The sequence below is a fragment of the Typopeltis vanoorti genome, chromosome 23 (genome assembly GCF_054136105.1).
Source record: "Typopeltis vanoorti isolate ZY-2024b chromosome 23, IOZ_Tvanoo_1.0, whole genome shotgun sequence".
NCBI classification, from domain to species: domain Eukaryota; kingdom Metazoa; phylum Arthropoda; class Arachnida; order Uropygi; family Thelyphonidae; genus Typopeltis; species Typopeltis vanoorti.
In genome coordinates, this window is record NC_143571.1 from 87,480,959 (window position 1) to 87,502,295 (window position 21,337).

At 35.6% G+C, this 21,337-nt stretch overlaps 1 protein-coding gene across 2 annotated transcripts in view; it reads left to right on the forward strand.

Annotated features, from left to right (window-relative positions):
- The window catches only part of LOC150094045 (uncharacterized), a 1,005,660-nt gene that overhangs the window by 630,618 nt on the left and 353,705 nt on the right, over positions 1 to 21,337 (forward strand). For both annotated transcript variants that reach the window (XM_090412663.1, XM_090412664.1), the window contains exon 24: positions 19,211 to 19,302. In XM_090412663.1, coding sequence (XP_090268789.1) covers positions 19,211 to 19,302 — 92 coding nt within the window. The remainder of the gene's footprint in view (positions 1 to 19,210; positions 19,303 to 21,337) is intronic.

The following is a 21,337-nucleotide window of genomic DNA, read 5'->3' on the forward strand; positions in this document are numbered from 1 at the left end:
TTGAGTTGAATCACCTCCTTTATGAAGTGGCACCATCTTGCCCTCCTTCCACTCCTTAGGAACTTGACCAAGTTCAAGACTCATATTAAAAAAATATGTTAAGGCAGGTGTCAACTTCCTGCCACATTCCTTCAGAATATGCAGTGATATATTATCAAGTCCCACAGCCTTATTTACATCTAGTTTACTCAACTCTCCAAGCACCTCTTGCTCACTTACAGTCGGTCTCTCCTCCCCCTCATCAACTGCTCTCAATCTCTCCATGAAGTCACATTCACAAGATTGAAAGATCTTTATGAACTGCTCATTAAGTATCTCCACCACACATTCTGCAACAGCTGTCTTTATACCATTTTCTCCAATCAATGATCAATGTCATCCTTCCATAATCATTCTTTCTTTTGCTGGCTACATATCAAAAGAACTCCCTAGGATTCTTTTTGGCTTCATTAGCTAACTGCTGTTCATGCCTCTCTTTAGCTACTCTTATCAACCAAGTCACCCTCCTTGCCTGGTCTTTGTAGACCTCATGAAATTGGTTCTTTCCACTTCTCTTATGCTGCCTCCACAATGCCCTTTTTCCCTGTATCACATGCTTAAACTCTTTATTCATCCATCTCACACCTACCTTATTTATCCTTCAGACCCTTGGAATACATTTAGACATTGCATCTACTAGATAGTTTTGAAAATCCCACAAGCTGCATTGATCTCTTTTCCACCTAACTCCTCATTCCATTCTACACCCACAAGCTGTCTCCTGAGCTCTTCATAATCACTCCCTCTTGTAGTTCCACCTATACCCTTTTCTCACAGGAGGTTCTCGCACTGCTGGCAACCACCCAGGTAATCACCTCATGGTCACTCTCACCAGTTGGTGGATGATTTGACACCTCATTTATAATTACATCCTCTGATAAGATGACCAAATCCAAGACCCTTAATTCTCAGGTGCCCTCTGTTACATACTGTCTGAGGTAGTTATCCCTCAAAAACTCAAGAAACTCATTTTCTTTACTTCCATTTGCTATCTCATCATTCCAGTCTATATTGCCATAATTAAAATCACCCATAATGATCATCCTTTACTTATTTGCTTGGCTGATTTGACTATATATTTCACTATCACCACCATCCACATTACCTGGTCTATAACAATATTCCACCAAGTATTTGATTCCATTCACCTCTATCTTACACCATACTGCCTCATACTTGATTCCATTCACCTCTATCTTACACCATACCACAAAACCACTGGCACTATTCCCGTCTTGCATCTCTACTTTGTATGGACATATCTCTTTCTCTATCATCAATAGCACTCCTCCCCCTCCCTTTTTACTCCTTCTATCCTCACAAAACGCATCATACCCTTCCATCTCTAATCTTGTCAGGTTGTCATCCTCTTCCAACCATGTCTCACTTATGCCGACAATCTTTGGGTAAACAGACGCAATTAGTGCAACCATTTCATCTGCTTGGTTTCTTATACTTCTAGCATTTGTATACAAACACAACAGCTCATTTCTGGATCTACAGCTAGTTCCACTGATACCACTCACTCGATGTGATCTCTTCATGCTCGACTGGGGCCATTTTCCTTTCTGCTTCTTCATTTTAGAAGCCTTTTCAATTCCAACTGTTTTCCTCTTGATCCCTGGTCATCCCATTCCTTTCCTGTGTACACATGTTCTCACCTCCTCTTGGAGCATCCACCTTTCTCACACTGTGTACCCCTGTCCACCCTGAGCCTCCCCATTTCCCTGCTCCTCTTGCACACCCATTCTTTTATTTTCTATACTCATACCACTCACTTCCCCATTTATATCCACCTCTTCAATCTCTCCTATCTTACTCTCCTGCTCTTCCACATCACTCCCCTCTTGATCTGATTCATTCTCTCTATTCACTTCTCTACCTTCCAGCAGCAGTCTCGCCAAGTGACTTACACCATAACCACTCAAATGCAGTCCAGTTATGAAAGAATTAAACCAAGAACCAGTAATAGAAAAAATTAAAAAAATATAAACATAAATGGATGGAACCCGTTCGAAGAATGGAAACAGAAAGATTACCAAAACAGAAAACCAGGGTATCCTCTTAAATGATTCAACGATGACTTCTAAGGTTGGAACAGGCCATGCTAGGCCTAAATCCTTGATACGCATAATGATGATGATCTAATCTGTTCTTCCTCTATTTCTTTTTCTTATCATTCCTTCTAGAAGTGTTTTTTTGTAGGGATTCATGCCTTAGTATGTGACCAAGGTAGGTGGTTTTCAACAGAGTCCTGTCTTCTCCAATCATCTGTAATATCTCTAAATTAGTTTTTTTGGCAGTCCATGGAACTCTAAGGATTCTTCTGAGTATCCACATTTCAAGGGCGTTTAGTTTATTTTCACAATATTTTGATATTGTCCAGGTTTCTGCTCCACATAGCAGTGTTAACCATATGTAGTATTTGGACAGCTTAATTGTTGTTTTTGTGTGAATTTCCCTTGAGGTCAGAATGTTTTTCATGGTAATGAAGGTTGATCTAGCAATTTCTGTCCTTCTTAATATTTTCTTATCACACTTTCCATTCTCTGTAATTAGTTGACCCAAATATATATAACTCTCTACTTGATCTAAGTTTAAGATTGGAAAAACTTGTTTCCGCACTTGCTACGCTAATAATTCCTGTTAGCGTAGTGACCATGCCTACTATAATATGGCTGAATGAATGCCCTTATTAAGCTGCGCCATGAGGCAGGTTGCCTCTATTCTACACCCTGACCACAGGGTTGTGGTCTGATGTTCTCCCAGGCCTTGGTTTCCCATGCAGGAAGAGATCTTCTTTGAGCCTACTTTAGCGTTTATATCTCCCATAATGATAATTATGTCATCCTATTTTGTGTTGTTAAGTGCATTTGAATTCTTCATAGAAAAATATCTATAGGTGGCGTATTAGTTAATGTCAGATAATTTTCAGTTCTTGTGTTTACATTATTAGTTTGTGCAGAAGTTCAGTTATATTGATGGTATATGTGCGATCAGACATTCCTAGGATAAATGAAGTCATTGATGTGGCGAGTAAAGTCAGTAATGTGGTGTCATTTTTCACTGATTGGACTTTCGTATACGTGTTGAGTTAGGCCTAATTTACACATATATGACTACCATTGTATTGCTAGTAAAGACATAACAATTTAGGTACTAGTTTCATTTTTCCAACTTGTTATTGGTTAACTTAAAAATAAAATTTGTTATTAGATTATGAAGATGGAGGCTCAGCAGATCTGTTTAAGAAGGAATAATCACCATGTCAGTGTACTAACTACTTTTAATGAGTTACTTTTTACTGAAATTTTTGTAGATGTGACTTTAGTATGTGAAGGTAAGAGACTTAAAGCACACAAAATAGTGTTGTCTGCCTGCAGTTCTTTCTTTTATGGCATATTTCTTGAAAACTCTCGTAAACATCCAGTTGTTATTCTCAAAGATATAAAACACACGGATTTAAAAATGATAATAGATTTTATATATAAGGCTGAAGTGATCATTTCGTAGGATCAACTTGCTACGCTGCTTAGTGCTGCTAAAAGTCTGAATGTTGAGATCTGTACAGAAGTTGCACAGCGGGATGCTTCCAGTATTGATATTCAGGAGAACAGTGAATATGACTCAAGTAACCAGACCTTGTTACTTACTGAGGTGCAACCAAAAAAACAGAGCACAGAATTGCCACCGGGAATTAAGGAGAAAAGAGGAAAACCTCGGAGTAGATATCTTTCTGGTTCTAACAGTAAAGGCATGTAGGCCAATATGTCATCAAAAGTAAATGAATTAGACACACCAGAAGATACCAACAGGTCAATAAAGTCATTCACTAGTGAAGGAAGGTTAGAACTGTCAGGACCTGATTATCCATTAAATGAGATTTCTGTTTCTAATTCAAATATATATCCTAGTCCAACTCCGAAATCATTTCCATCTATACAGTGTTGGTAAAAGGATCACAACAACGTGAAGATACAATAATAGAAATTGAGGAATCACAGGTGGTGACAACATCTTTTGACAGTTGGCTCTAAGGTCCAATGTTAATCCCAGTAATGAATATGATGCCTATTCTTAATACTGTTGAGTTAATTGAAACTCACTCAAATAACATAGAATCAGGGCTAGGTATAGATAGCCAAATATTAGTTCCTTTTCTGTATCACCTGAATTATCAAGTTCCACAAAGTATGATAAAAGATATCAAACCTGGTGTCTCACTCCTATGCAGTTCATCCCTTCCCTCATCATCATCATCATCAACTCTGCTTTCATGTCCATAACCAATATATATTCCTGTCTGACATTTTCACTTAGCTTCATGTTATGTCTTTGAATATTTTTGGTTGCGCAGCATCTACAGCAGACCTCACACTGTTGTTCTGACGAGGATATCCAAGAATAATTAATTGACCCATTTTTCTTCTCCTGAGTGACATTCTGATCCTGCAGCTCCAGTTATTATATATTACCTGCAGCTGCAGTTTCACCTTGTGCCAGTTCTTTACATCAAGACAGTAGATCCATGATGATGTCTTGGAATACATCCAGGCCTACTGCTGTTACGCCAAACATTCATAAAATACACGATCAGCAGCTTCCACTACAGGATCAAAATGTCGCTCAGGAGAAGAAAAATGGGTCAATTAATTATTCTTGGATATCCTCGTCAGAACATCAGTGTGAGGTCTACTGTAGATGCTGTACAACCAAAAATATCCAAAGACATAATATGAAACTACATGAAAATGTCAGACAGGAATATATATTGGATGTGGACATGAAAGCAGAGTTAATGATGATAAGGCATGAGATGAACTGCATGTGAAATGAAACGAAAAGAATTACGGACATACGTGGAAGAGTGAAAAAGAGTAGAAGGAAAGTTGGCCATGCAAAAGATATATTGAATGATTCGAGAGTGGCCTATGGAGACTCCATTATTAGAGGTGTGGTGAATGAGAAGATGAATAAGGTTTGTTTTCCTGGTGGTAGAATGGAGAGAGTGATTGAAGCGTTGGTCATGAGGAATAAGAGAGCACAAGAGTTGGTGGTTGTAGTAGGAACAAATGATTTGGATGGGAACAAGGAAAATGTAAGATTGGATATAAGGAGATTATAAAGGAGAGTAAAAAGTAGTCAGTGTATAGCCAAGGTATGATAGTGATGAATTGAGGAGGCGAGTAAAGATTATGAATGATATGTTAGCATGGTTATGTGAGGAGAATGGAGTGCATTTTGTGAATGTGTGGGAGGAATTTGAGGGATGGATGGAATTGTATAAAGAAGATGGGCTGCATTTAAATGGTTTTGGTGTGAGTTGGCTGGAGTGATTGTTACTGGCAGGAGGGGTAATGACTGTAATGAAATACTGGGGGTAAAGAAAATGAATTTTTGGAGTTTTGAAAGACAAATTACCTTAGTCAGCATGTAACAGAGGGTACACAGGGATCAAGAGTATTGGATTTGATCATCTCATCAGATGATATTATTATAAATGAGGTGTCAAATCTTCCACCAGTTGGTGAGCTTGACCACAAGGTAATCACTTGCAGGGTGACCAGTCATTCGAGGACGTCTGTTACAAAGGGATATATGTGGAATATAAGACTGATAATTATGAAAAGCTCAGGAAACAGCTTGTGATAATAAATTGGAAAGAGGAACTGGATGGAAAGGATATCAATGCTACTTGGGCCATACTCAAGAACTATTTGGTGGAGGCAATATCAGAATGTATTCCAAAGCTTAAGAGGGTAAATAGAGTAGATGTAAAATGGATGAATCAAGAGAAGGTATGCAATCTGGAAGAAGAAGAAGGTACTATGGAAGAAACACAAAATGATTATTTATAACATTTGCATGACATAACAGTTGCATGAGAAGTACAAAGAGCAGGTGAGGAAGGTGACTAGCTTGATAAGGGTAGCAAACATGCAGTATGAGCAGCAGTTAGCTAAAGCAGCCATAAAAAATCCTAAGGAGTTTTTTCGATATGTAGCCAGTAGAAGAAAGACTGATTATGGTAGGATGGGACTGATTGGTGAAAACAGAGGAATGATAACTGCTGTGGTGGATATAGTTGGGATATTTAATGAGCAATTTATAAAGATATTTCATTCTTGTGAATGTGACATCCTGCAGAACTTGAAAGCAGTGGGAAAGGAGGAGGATGAGGAACTGTTAGTAAGTGAACAATTATATATTTTTAATGAATGAACAATTATAACAATTGAATAGACTTGATGTAAATAAGGCTGTGGGACTTGATGCTATTTCACCACATGTTTTGAGGGAATGTGCCAGAGAGTTAACAACAGCTTTTGCATATTTTTTCAACATGAGTCTCTCATTGGGTCAAGTTCCAAAAGAGTGGAAAGAGGGTAAAATTGTTCCAATTCACAAGGGAGGTGATAAGAGTAAGGCTTTGAATTATAGACCAGTCTGTGTGTCTGGAGTTGTGGTTAAGGTATTAGAGAAGTTAGTTAGGACTGAGATTCAGAATTGGGTTGACAACAAAAAAATACTCTGTTGCGGCCAGCATGGATTTACTAAAGGAAGACTGTGCTTTATCAATCTGCTTAATTTTATAATAAAGTGACAAATGCATTGGATAAGGGTGTTGCATATACAGTGGTGTATTTAGATTTTTCAAAAGCATTTGATAAATTGCCACATGACAAGCTGGTAATTAAATTGAAAGAACAAATGGGGCTGAAAACAGTAGATTAGTTTGCTGGATTTCCCAGAAGCGGAAATCCAGCAAACTAAGCAAAAGCTGTTGTTAACTCTCTGGCACATTCCCTCAAAACATGTAGTGAAATAGCATCAAGTCCCACAACCTTATTTACATCAAGTCTATTCAATTGTTATAATTGTTCATTCATTAAAAATATATAATTGTTCACTTACTAACAGTTCCTCATCCTCCTCCTTTCCCACTGCTTTCAAGTTCTGCAGGATTTCCCTGGGAGCGATATCCCAGGGAAACATCCAAAAAAGGTAACAGTAAATTTTATATTAGGATGTTGGATGTATAGAATCACGGGCACACAGCTCTCACAGATTTTCTTCGTCATCTAAACATCCAACATCCTAATATAAAATTTACTGCTGATATAGAAAATAATAACTCTTTACCTTTTTTGGATGTTATGCTTACACGATGCTCTGAAAGATTAAAAATCTCTATGTACAGAAAACCTATGCATACCAATAGATATCTGCATAATCTTTCTCATCATTTTCCACCACAAAAACTTGGAATTATATCTACCTTAGGACACAGAGCACGTTCTCTCTTAAATGAACAAGATGAACTACAAAAAGAAATGAATCACCTCACTCTTATTTTTAAACAAAATGGATACTCTGAAAAAACAATTAAGAAATTTCTTCTGAACCCTCCTAAGCAGTGCACAACAGAGACTATTAATTTTATAGGTAGCATCTCCATTCCATACATTAGCACAGTCTCTAAGAAAATAGCTAAAGTCCTTAAAAAATATAATATCAGGACCTTCTTCACCACACTTCCAAAAATCCGCTCTCTAATCAGCCATCCGAAACCTACTCATCACAACCTTAAGTACCCTGGAGTATATAAATTGTGGTGTGATTGCAATATCCTATACTTTGGTCAAACTAACATATCTATTGAACAACGCATAGAAGAGCATAAGAGAGACATCTCATACAAAAGATCTCATGCAACTGCGTTATCCAGTCATGTTCTTTTTTCAAATAATCCTAATGATGACCAACAAAGCCACTCTGTATGCTGGAATAGATCAGAAAATATTTTTCGCTGTGAAGATGAGTTTGAAAGGAAAATCGTAGAATCAAGGGAAATCCTACTGAACCCGGTCCACTTAAATAATAATTTAAGTTATAACATCCCAGATAGCCATGCTGCAGTTATTCAATATTGCCGTTCACGTGAACTTGCATGCACAATTGCAACAAACAATGGCACGCCAGTTGGAACAACTTGAAAAATACAACGTTTTTATGTATCGATTATGTGAGGCAATTTGTACCTGTAATTTCCAGTTTGTTTAAATAATTCAATGTTTATTAGTATTCCTTTCGTTTATAAATACCTGAAGAAGGCTGCTATATGCCGAAACTAGTAGTATTTATCATTAAAATCTTTATATGTTATCTCGGTCTTGGAGTCATTAAATCTATTTTTTTCAAATATATATAAGCAGAAGAAGTAAAAAAGTACGTATTTGTATAAATTACTTTCTCAGCAAGGAGCAAACATCTTAAAAGAGAAATCTTAACTCTCAAGAAATTACCTTCATTAAAGTAGAAATAAGCGTGGCCAAATTTACAAAAATTGACTTTCGTTAAAAAAGAAAATGTAGACAACCTACATACAAAATAAGTGGCTGTTTATTTCTTTATTATTAATTGAAATTTAAATAATTGTTCTCCTTAAAAAAAAAAAAGCTCTCCAGTGCTGTGCTATGCACTTATCAGCACTTCTTAGCTTTCTATTAGAGAAACAACTAAAACTAAGATTGTGGTGGTGTTGGAGGTGGGCAGTAGATGGCGTTGATTCGTAGTAGAGGTAAGGTGTAGAGATAGTTGAAGATGTCCTCCCGCGATGAGTCTTCGGACTCCTTGGAGGTATCAGGAATAATAATAATAATAATAAGATTCTTTTGCATCTGTCACTCATGACTTATAGATGTAATTATAGCATGATTAGTTTTATAATGTAACATATAGGCACTTAAGACATGATAATTAATAAATAACATAAAATGAATTTACCTTAAGTATATATTTTAATTTGTATAAAATATTCATCCTAGTATCAAATACATCTTCAGTATGTCTTTCAAATTAAACAATAAGAACAGAAACTGGTTTATTCAACAATGATGTTTGAGAACTGCACGTAAATGATGTAGAGAGTCATGGTCTAATTATATTAAGATTCTAGTAAAAATAACTTTAACATGATTTTAAAAATTAAAAACTGTATATAGATAGATAGATAATTAAATTTAAGTTAATTCTGGAATTTCGTGTAGAAGACCAATTTCCTATAAGAGGGATAATTTTAGTCCATTGTTTCTATTTAGATTTGGTCCATGTAGCAAGTTCATGCAACTCTTTATCTGAATGTTCCAAGAGATTATTACATTTATGGAGAACCTTAATTTTCTTCCAACAAACTCAGTGTGGTGATAACATGCTTGACAAGTCCCAATTGCTCTGACTAATGGAACTTAACATAGTCTAAATGTTCATCATGGCACGTGTTTGTAGATCTACCTGATTGGCCAAAATATGATAATCCACACTGGCAAGGAATTTGATATGTTTCAGGGTGGTCTAAAGGCAGACATTTATCTTTAGTTAATAAAAGATTAAAAAAAGGAAGGTATAGCCAAATTACTTAGATCTGTTAGCCTACAATTATCCTGCCCTGTCAACAAGATATCTACTTTCTAGGGTTAACTAAACGTTTATCCTTAGCCCATCCTGGAGCATATCAAATTACTTGCCATTATGGATTATCATAATTTGGCCAAACAGGTAGATCTGCAGCTGTGCATCATGATGAACATTTAGGCTATGTTAAGTTTCATGAGATGAGCAGTCGGGACTTGTGGAGCATGCCCATACACCAAGTTCTTTGAAAGAAAATTAAAGTTCTCCATAAATGCAATAATTTCTTGGAATGTTTATGCAAAGAGTGTTCTGAGACCTGCAGATCTGCAGCTGTGCATCATGATGAACATTTAGGCTATGTTAAGTTTCATGAGATGAGCAGTCGGGACTTGTGGAGCATACTATCACCCCCATACACCAAGTTCTTTGAAAGAAAATTAAAGTTCTCCATAAATGCAATAATTTCTTGGAATGTTTATGCAAAGAGTGTTCTGAGACCTTGCTACATTGAATGAATCTAAATAGAAATGATGGCCTTACGGGAAATATTTCTTCACAAATTACAGAATTAACTTATATTTTATTTATTTATTTTTTAAATTTTTATTTACTAGAACCTTAATATAATTAGACCATGATGCTCTACTCATGTATGTACAGTTCATGCGTGTCATTGTTTAATATACCTGTTTCCATTCTTGTTTAATTTGAAAGTCATCCTGAAGATGCCCTGGATACTAGTGCAAAAATTTTATACTAATTAAAATATATACATAAGATAAATCTGTTTTATGTTATTTATTGATTGATTAGTTTTATTTATTGATTGATTTAGTTTTATTGAATTATTTATTGCTTAGTATTGTATATTCATATTTTATAAAGCAGTTACTCTGAGATATGTCTAATTCACACTGATTGATGGTATATCTTTTCTGTTTAATCTGATAAGGACTTATCGGATTAAAGAATACCTTCTGTATTCATTACGTATGAAATGTAATTAATATAGTAACACATTATTTTATTTCTGAAAAACTGGGTAATGACTGTGCAATTTTAGTTTTATATTCTAATTCAGCACTCCAAAATTTATTACACTAATTTTTTACCACTTCAAGGTAAAACAAATTGAAAATTAATACTAGTACCATTATAGTCAGTTTTCATTATGGTTAGTACACTTATATATAACAGACTACTAAAAAGTAACATATTATTAAAGGAATTTCACCATAACAAATTATCCAATTAAAACAATATGACTTCTCAAATTTTGTTCATAAAGCTTTCCTTTTTTTAGTCAGTGTAATAGGAAGCCTCTTATGGTTAGGAGCATCCCTTTGTTCCATCTCGTTAACTTAGATCCTATAGTTTGATTTAAACTTAAAAATAGAATGTGCACTAGAATACAACATTAGAACAGAAATAGCTAATTTATATTTTTTATAAAGCATACAATTTTCGTTCTTCTGCTATCAACACAAACATTTCTCATATGAACTGATAGCAACTTGAGTTGTCGCTGAAGCAGCAGTAAATAATAATAAATGGAGTTATTAAAGCTGCAAATAACCACATCAAAATTCGTGATAAAAAATACTGACGATGTTTTTTAGTCATAGCTCGTTATTAAGGTCAACTTCTAGAATGTGACAGTGCAGTTGCATCTAAAGGACGTTAAGGTGTCATTCTGGGATAAAGTTAATTTAGATATATTTGCATTAATATCACTGATAGTAAAATAATGCAAGCCAGCCTTTCTCTTAATTTGCAGAAAACTCTGATGTCTTTAAAAAGAAATCCAGACATTATGTTAACTAAAGGTGATGTAATAGTTAACATAAATAAAATTGATTATTATTACTATGTATTTCCATGGAGTATTTCCATATAGAAGATTCACCACAGGAGATCCATTATTCATGTATCTCTTATTAAACTCATTCACTGACAAAGCACTTGCAACCACCAATAGCAACCTATTCACCACCCTCCAAGCAAAATGTTTAGTCCTAACACCCTTCTAACTAACTACGCTCTTAAACAATTTCCCCATTGACCTCTCATTCTTTCCCCTTTCTGCTGTGTACTGAAAAAAAATCTTTAATGCCAATCATGTAAAACCCTTTTTATATACTTCTATCATGTCTACTCTATTTTGCCTACCAGCTAGTTTTTGAAGCCCACAGACCTTCAATTTATTCTCATAGGGAGCATTTCATAGAACTGTCACAATCTTTGTCACTTGCCTCCGAATCATTTCCACCACTTCTTAATCCCCATAAATCCAATTGACCTAATCTGTCCACAGTCGTCATCCTGACATGGCTGTATTAAAGCCTTATACAGGGGAATAATAACCTCCCTGTCTGCAATTCCCCATAAGTCTCTGGCCTCATCGTTGCTTGCAGTTCATTTCCATCAATATAGTACACAGTTTGTGATGTCTTCCTCCTATATCACATCACTTTACACTTGGTCCTGTTAAACTGACAGCCATTTAGCTTTGCCCACACCACGTCTTTTTAAGTCTTCTTGCAGGATCTTGCATCTTCATTCACTATCATACTTATCATAAGACATCATCATCAGTGTGATTAGTGAACAACAATGAGTAATTTGAATAAAGAAAGAAACAGTAGAACACTTGCATGAAATTGGAATTAATTTACGAGTATAATTACATGTTTATAGGTTAAAACTTTTGGGCTGAAAATAAAAATTGCAATAGATAAGTTACAAAAAAAAACTCATCATCATCAAATTTCTGATATGTACCCTCAAGGGGTGTACAGGATATGATAGTACTACATGAAACTTACATCATTACTAACTTCCTATCTACAATTTTCCTTCAAATCAATCTGTTACCTGTCAAGATTCCAATATTATCAGATCTTATATTTCTATATTATAAGGCACTTTTTACTATATCAATCCACCTATATCTTGGTCTTCCTTTGGGTCTTTTTCCTGCCAACACGGCAGAGAACACATGTTATGTTAATCTTTCCTCTTCCATTCTGTTTAAGTGACCATACCACCTGAGATTAGCTCTGCTAACACATTCCTGGATGCTGACAGTGTCAAGTTATTTCCTAATATCCTCATTTTTAATATGATGATGCCATCTGTTCATGTCCCTAATCTTTTTCAGGATTCTCATATCTGCTGTCTCTAGTTTTTGGTCAAGTGTTTTACTTCTGACCCAACTCTCAGATCCATAAGTTAAAATTGATTTGAACACCGTCTTGTATACAGCTAATTTAGTGTTTCGACTAATTTCTCTCTTATTCCATACAAATTTATTCAGTTGACTTCCTACCATACCAGCTTTGCTGATTCTGTTGTCTATTTCCATATTTAATTTACCATCTTCATTAAAAATCGTACCTAAGTAGCTGAATGCTTTACTTGTTCTATAGGTTCTCCATTCACAATGCAGTTGATATTTTCAATGCTTCTGCCTATTTTCTTTGTCTTGTTATTGCTGATTTTCATACCATATCTATTACAACAGTTATTCAATTTAGTCAGGGAATCTTTCAGACTAGTACTAGATTTATTTAAAAGTATAACATCATTTGCATAAAGTAAAGAGCTATCTCCATTTTGATAACAGGCTTAATACTGCTTTTCTTCATAATGTGATCCATATAGATAATGAATAACAGAGGGATAATGTACATCCTTTTCTGACACTAGATTTAATACTAAACCATCTTCCTGTACTTCCTTCAATTCTAACTGCTGACTTACAATTCAAATAAAGACTAGTATTGCTTGATATAATGTCCCATTGACACCATACAGCTTTTGTGTTTTGAATAGCTTCTTTCTCGGCACCTTGTCATATGCCTTTTCCAGATCTACAAAACTCAGTGGCATAGCTAGGGGTGTGCGGAGGGGAGCTGTCCACCCTGGGTGGCATTTTGAACCTTTTTGAACTTTTGCAGTTAATTCTAAAATACAGTTGCGAGAACTCAGTTCCAAATATTGTAATACTACTGCGAATTTTCCTCACAATTGCTGTAAGTGTTGCTAGTTGTGAGAGGAGTTTTTCTAAATTAAAATTGATTAAGAATTACCTGCATTACTATTAAATAGACTTCACCAATGTCATTGATTTTGCTAACAGAAAAGCAAGAAAAATAACATTTTAGAATATTGACATTAAAGTTTTACTTCAAAAATAAACATAGTGTTCTAATTTATTTCCCCATGCTTCATTTGACTTTTTGTAGTATTTTGGGTGTGTATTGAGAGGGGAGGCAACAGCTCTAGCTACGCCACTGACAAAACTTAATGCAGATCTTTCTTATATTCCCATGATTTATCAACTATTTGGCATAAAGTGGAAAAAAAATTGATTATTATTTAATGTAGTTAAGGATGTCAATTTCCCACACTTTAGGAATAGTAAGGCAGTCATTGCAATTGAGGTTAGGTTGATGTGAAATAGGGCTTCTGCACTTTCTTTTTATAAATATTAATTTTTATATATGGATCTATGCAACAGCTTGGTGTTTTCCCATTGGATCCTGGGGCTAGTGTTTTCATTCCCATGTTGTGCCAGCCCAGATTCGTGAGGTTTGATAAATCAGATGTGATCCTGATGTTTGATGATACATTTATTGACATATTGACAGATCCTACTGTTTGCGTGTAGTTAGATAGTTACACGGACGTGACGTGGTGTATAAATGACCCTGCACCTACTACGTCAAATTCTAATTTTAGTGTATCATCTATTTTAACTATTTGTTCTTTTCTTATGCTTTAAATTTTATCTTTTATTCCTCAAGTAGTATTAATGGTGAAAGTTTGTCTTTTGGAGCAGCAGGGGCATATATTCCGAGTGTGCTAGGTGTGTGGTGCACACCCTCGGAATAGCAATATCACCAATATTATATTTTTGCATTTATTCCTGTTAAAGATTCCACTAATTGTTTCCTGGCTTTGCGTGATTCCGAAATTAAACACAATATACTAATGCTTCATGAATAGGACACTTTTCGATGCATAATTGCATTCCTGTTAATAGCCGGAATGTGCGGTCACAAATACGGACACCTTTGAACAAACGTATACAGATGGCACCATGGGGGTCAAATTCTTAATGTTTGAATGGTTTTAAACCACCCAGAAGATGAGTCACAAACCCCAGAAATCAGTGGCTGTGATTGGTTTTTGTGTCAACCAATCCAATTGAACATTGTCATGAGTTGCTGATTTTGTTTTCTGAGTTTCATCTGTTTTGCATGTGTGAGGTGTGAACTGACATGTTTAGGACACTGATATAGACAAGTTTTTAATTTCTATAAATAATTTATAACTTTTTTGTCCATATTTACATGGGGAAACAGTGTTGACGATCTAGTGAATGTCCCATTTTCTGCCAGAGCTTTCACAGATTGTATGATTACAGTCAAAGGAGGTTGGAAGTTGTGTATAAATAAACAAAACATTTTCCAGCCTTTCTATGATTCAGTCTGGAAAAATAATAATTTTCCAAGTGATTACTGTTTCCGATTTTTGTGCATATTATATTATTGTTGTTATTATTATACATGTTTATATAACTTTAGTTTCAGCTCAAGAATGATACCACAGAAATGAAAGGAATGTATGATAGTTCCATCGTACAAGGGTGGTGCAAAAACTGATGCATCTAACTACTGACCTATCAGTATCTCTGGTGTGGTAGTGAAGATTTTAGAGAAGTTGGTAAGAACTCGCATACAGAAATGGGTAGACAAGCTATATTCTGCAAGGAGCAGCATAAGTTTACTAAAGGAAGGTCATGCTTTAGGAATTTGCTCATATTTTATAACAATGTTACGGCTGAGTTGGATAAAGGGAATGGATACACTATGATAATGTTGGATGTTTCTAAGGCATTTGAAAGGATACTACACTAATGGCTGTTCATAAACTGGAGAATATGGGATTGGAATATAAACCCTGGACTTGGATCAAGGGCTGGTTGACAGACGTATATCAAAAAGTGGTATACAGTGGGTGTGAATCTGCCAGATTTAAGGTGACCAGTAGTTTACCTCAGGGTTCAGTCCTTGGGCCATTATTGTTCAACTATACATTAATGACATCAGTTAGGGTCTAACATTAGATGTGCAATTGTTTGCTGATGATGCGAAGATAGGCAGGATAATCAGGGATGCTACTGTATTCAGCACTTATAAAATGATTTTAATAGGTTGGAAATTTGGGAAAACAAAAATGGCTCTCAGTTTAATGTTAGTAAGTGTAATGTTATGCACTTTGGCATGATTAGATTTCCAGCAGCATATTATATTAGCAGGGTTATGCGACAAATTGAGGGGGAGGCAAGGGATCTTGGCATATTTGTGGGCAGGAATTTGAAGTTTAAGTCACATAGAGAAAGTTGCAAATACAACTTAGAAGATAATTGCGATGCTGAAGCGAACCTTGACATCAAAGGATAAGGAAGTCATTTTGCATCTTTCTAAGGCTTTGATAAGACCACACCTGGATTATTGTGCACAGATTTAGTCTTCCAGATTCCAAGGGGATAAAGACGCTGTGGAAAGGGTGCAAAGAAGAGCTATAAAGATTATATCCAGATTATGGGATTTAGATTATGAGGACAGATTGTATGTGGATGACTCTACTTAACAGGCAGAAGAGGGGTGATACGATAGAGGTCTATAAACGTTTGAATTGCTGTTATAGGCTATCGTCTGACGAAATTTTTCATTACATGGAAGGTGGAGAGAGAGAGAGAGATCACAGGGGCATCTATGGAAGTTGTTTGTTCACAGTCAAGAAAGGGATAATAGCTAGGTTTTTCTCTCACAGAGCAGCGAGTGAGTGGAATAGTTTGCCTTTAGGGGTAGTGAGTGCATCTAATGTGAATGAAGTTAGGGGAAGGATGACAACTAGTTTGGATGATTTATAGTTTCTCTCGATGAGTCCTTGACTCCCTGGAGGTCTTAGTTAATAATAATAATAATTACGTGACACCTCCAAGAAGTCCAAAGACCCATCGAAGGAGGGCACCTACTCTACAGCTCCATCTCCACCTCTTAATCCATCAACTACAGCGAACTGCAACTACCATCATCATCTACACCAATGGCATCTACTGCCCACCATCACTAGTATTTTTTGCCTGCAAATTGTGTGTTTTTTCAAGGCTGATTTTTCTGTATGCAGGATGAAAAACTCAAGTTTCCAGGAGAAAAAGCCCTACTACCTCTGTATGAGGTCGGCTAACTCACCTTCAATTTTAAAAACCCATATAAAGATTTCTCTCGTCACAACGAGAATCGAACATATATGTTTTCCAATCAAAGTATGCAATGTATCATCATTCTTCCACTTGTGCTACTGAGGTGCTATAAATATGGCTGTATTTAAAAGTCATATCAAAATTCGAATTATCCTTGTCTCACGCTAGTATTTGCCAATGATAATCTAATCTCACCACGAAACATGATGCGCATCAAATGTTGTTCATTTGACCTTTATGCTTTCCATATTTAAAATTTTATTAATTGATAAATGAAAGTATTCAAAGTTATCCTGCAATTAATTGCATTGGGCCAATTAAGATGCGTACCCTGTTAAAACTTTCATACATCAATAAAAATGCAATCATACTGTCAAATTGATGTGAATTTTGTAACATGGGAAGATAGCAGGTTATGAATTTAGTTGATGGGTTTGTAGATAGCGATGAGTTTATATTTTTCATTATTTTTGCCACCTATTCCTAGATCACAAATCTTATATGCTCTAGATACTACAATGGGGGACAGAATTATTAGAAAGAATTTCCTTTCTAGATGTATACATTCAACATAAACAAGATGGATCCATTTTCACTTCTGTCTACTGAAAACCAACTTTTACAGGTCCCATGTTCACAATATATCAGCCACCATGTAAAATAAAATATGGCATAATAAAATCTAGTATCTAGAGCACACAAGATTTGTTTGTCCAGAAAACCTCTTGAACAAGAACTGGAAACTATCAATCAGCCCTACTAAATGGTTATAATGCAAGAATTTATTATTATTATTATTATTATTCAGGCCTCCATGGAGTCTAAAGACTCATCGTGGGAGGTCCTTCCTAAGAACATAAAGTCTGTCAAGACTCATCGAGGGGAGGTCCCCCCTAAGAAACACAAAGTCTATCATACCACTCTTTAAACTCATTGACCGTTCTCGCTCCCACCACTCCACGAATAACTCAGAAAATAATTAATGACTCTCCTATACAGCAATCCAGACAAGAAGTCCACAGGATTTCTATACCATATTTATTTTATTTATTTTTACAATCAAGATAAGCCCTATAAACTCAAACAGCTATCATTTTCATCTAGAGAAGACTTTTACTGCATCCATGTCCAAGGAGAGATTCAAACCCACAACCTCTTGGTTGGAAAGCATGCATGCTATCCACTTAGCCAACCAGGCTGACAGATGCTATCTATTAAAAGTGTCTCTGAACAGATGGCAAAAATTATGAAAATATATAAACTCATCTCTACCTATAAACCAAATTCATAACCTGCTACCCTCTCCACCATTGATGATACCCACCATCTACAGAGTACCATGTTCATACAATTTGGTTTACTAAGGACAAACAGGAAGATCTGTCAATAAACATAGCTCTGAACATCAGGACTACATCTGACCTATCAAACGTCACAAATCTGGCCTGCCACAACATGAGATTGAAAACACTAACTATAGGATCGAATGGGAAACCACAAAGCTGTTACATAGATCCATGTATAAATATGAATGTCCATGCAAAGAAAGTGTTGATCTTTGTATGGACCCTACATCATTGACCTAACCTCAATAGTAATGATTGCCTTACTATTCCTAGAGTGTGAGAAATTGTCATCTTCAACTGTATTAATTAAATTTGTAATCTCAAGAAGATTTTTTTTTTACTTACTTTTATTGGGTTTTTTTTTTCTTTTTTTTAAGCTCATCTATGTTAATGTTTATCTTTAGCCCAGTAGTTTTACCCTAGGAACATGCACTGTATACTTAGAGGGATTCCAATTTAGCACATGCACTCTACTTTTTCTTTCTTTATTTGAATTTCTTATTGTTGTTCGCTGTTCACAATGATGCCTTATGATATGTAACATAAAATATTTGTATAATAAATTAATATTTACTATGGTATGTGTGATTCTATAGTCAAGTCACTATCAGTATATATAAAAAATATGATGATAATAGAAGAACAAAGAATGCATGACTTTTTCTACCTATAGCATATTCTCAAGGTATGTTTTACTGAAATAAAAGATATAAATTGACTATTTCTGTTCTGATGTATTCTGACATGCATTCTATTTTTAAGTTTTAATCAATGAGCTGTAACAGTTTCAAACTAAATTGACAAAGGAGCGCTCCTAAACATAAACTTGCTGTTATATTGACTAAATTATCCAATGTAGTAAACTATTCCTGTGGTTACTACATATTTGATATAGTGAGAATTTGATCATATTAAATACTGTAGTTTGACAGTACTGCTGTAGGTGATCTGCTGTAAAAAAAATAAATAAATTTGAATTATATATATTATATTATATACTAAATTAAATCAATAAAATCCTTACAATTTAAAATCACTTATTTTGTTTTATTTTTTTACTTTTCTAACAATATACTATTCCACCATACCTAGTAGTGTAACAAATTCTGTATAACTTATTGTAATATTTTGATAGGATGGAAAGAAACCTTCAAAAAAGGAAAGAAAGAAAAAAACGAAAACTACTATATCTATTGATGAATTCTGTGCAGGACGGTATTCTCTTTAGTAAGTATCCAAGTACATAACATAAAATTGGATCCAAAAATAACTGGAATGAATTATTACCTGTATATCACTGATGTCAGTTACTTGGTGTTGAAGGGATATGGATCTCTGCATATCTCTATGCTGAATATACTCACTTAGCAGTCTAGAAGAGGGTATGTTGACCGAGGTAACTAGATTTTCACAATTTAGAACTTTAATAAATGCTTGTCTACCAACAACTGTATTAAAATTATAATGAAATAAATGAAAATGCCTTATTTTTCTTAAAAATGGGAAAACCATATCAAAATTCTTAAACAACATTTAGAGATAGTATTCCAAAGAAATCTGCCATTCACAGTTTTTATTTGACAAGACACTTCAGATCTAAAATTCCATGATGCACATTGTTAAATGTTCAATCTCATCTGTTCAAAACACTTTTTCATTTGCTGAATTTTAATCGCATTCCTAATTCCAATAATTATTATGGTCTTTGTGTTTAGTTATCTGTGAATTTTGATTTTCTAGTCTTTATTGCCCAAACAGTGAGATCATCTTCCTTCAAGACTTCATTATTCATAACTGAAACTGATTGCTCTTCTTTAACTTCACAGTTGAGGCCAAAAGATAAACAAATATCTGATGCTCAGATATTTGCTTATTAGTAATGATGTGACACAAATTGTCCATCTGCTAACCAGAATACTAGATAATTCTCATCAGTATCTCAACACTTTGGACTTTTTTTCTTACTCAATTCTTTTCCCATAAACATTGCTGATTTCAGGTCTTCTCTTTGTAAATTTGATTGTAACGCCCTATTATCCTTGCTGAAATGAGGGCTGTCATCCCCACTATGCACAAAACCTCTAATTACTCATATTATCTATTGCATGGGTCTTCAAAAAGTGCACCAAAGCCACGATAAAAGTTTGGCATTTCTCAAATGGCTCAAATCAAAAACTCCAACTTTGCACTTAGTCCATAATACAGCTTCCAATATCTGGTTTATATATGTGTAATTTTAGCAATTTACAATTGATACTAGCAGGCGAACCCTAATATTGGGTATTTCTACATTTGGCTTTAATCACCTCCTGCTCTCTTTGAGGGAGACTTTCCACCAATGTGCAGCAGACGTTAGGTGGAATTTGTCTTCATTCTTCCATCAAAGCAGCACTGAGTTCAACAACAGATCGATGATGTACTGCTCTGGACCTCAGTCGCCACTCCAGTTTGTCCCACAGGTGTTCAATGGGGGTTGGGGCCAGGGCAGTCGTTTAATACCCATCTCTTCATACCATTCCATAACAGCTGCAGCTTTGTGGCATGGGGCATTGTCGTATTGATAGTAACATGGGTCTGTTCCATTAAAACTGTAGGCAGCACCTGAGTATCCAGAATATCTAGGTCCTGAGCTGCCTTCATGGAACCGTGGACAAAGACCAGTGGTCCCATCCCACTCCAAACCAGCTGAATGCACTCATCCCACACCATTATTCCACTACACCACCAAACTTTACTGTGGTAACAAGCATTCACCAGGCTGCCTCCACACCCACACACTCTGCTATCAGACTGTAAACAGGTGAACCTTGATTCAGTGCTCCAGAGTACCATTTTCCACTGGTCATTTGTTCATTTCACATGCTCTTTGCACCAGGCCAGACGAGCTGCCTTGTTCGTTGTTGTGATGATCAGCTTGTGTGCTGGACTTCTACAGAAGAGCAGTAAATAGAGTTCTTTTCATACAGTATTAGTGCTCACCATGGTGTTACTAGTACTTTGGAACTCATCATGGATGGTCTGTGCTGATTGTAGCCAGTTTTTGCATGCCACCCTTTTTTACCCACCCCCTTCCTGTCACTCATTTTCGGTGGCTGCCCTTGGTGTTTTCTTGCACTAGTGATGTCAGAATGTCTCTTTGTTGATCACATTGGCAACTGTTAATTTTGGATGCTCCAGTTGAGTAGCAGTGGCACATATGGGCATGCTACCACTGTGACAGCCCGCGATGACACCCCTCTCGAAGTCACTGAGTTGGCGTTGT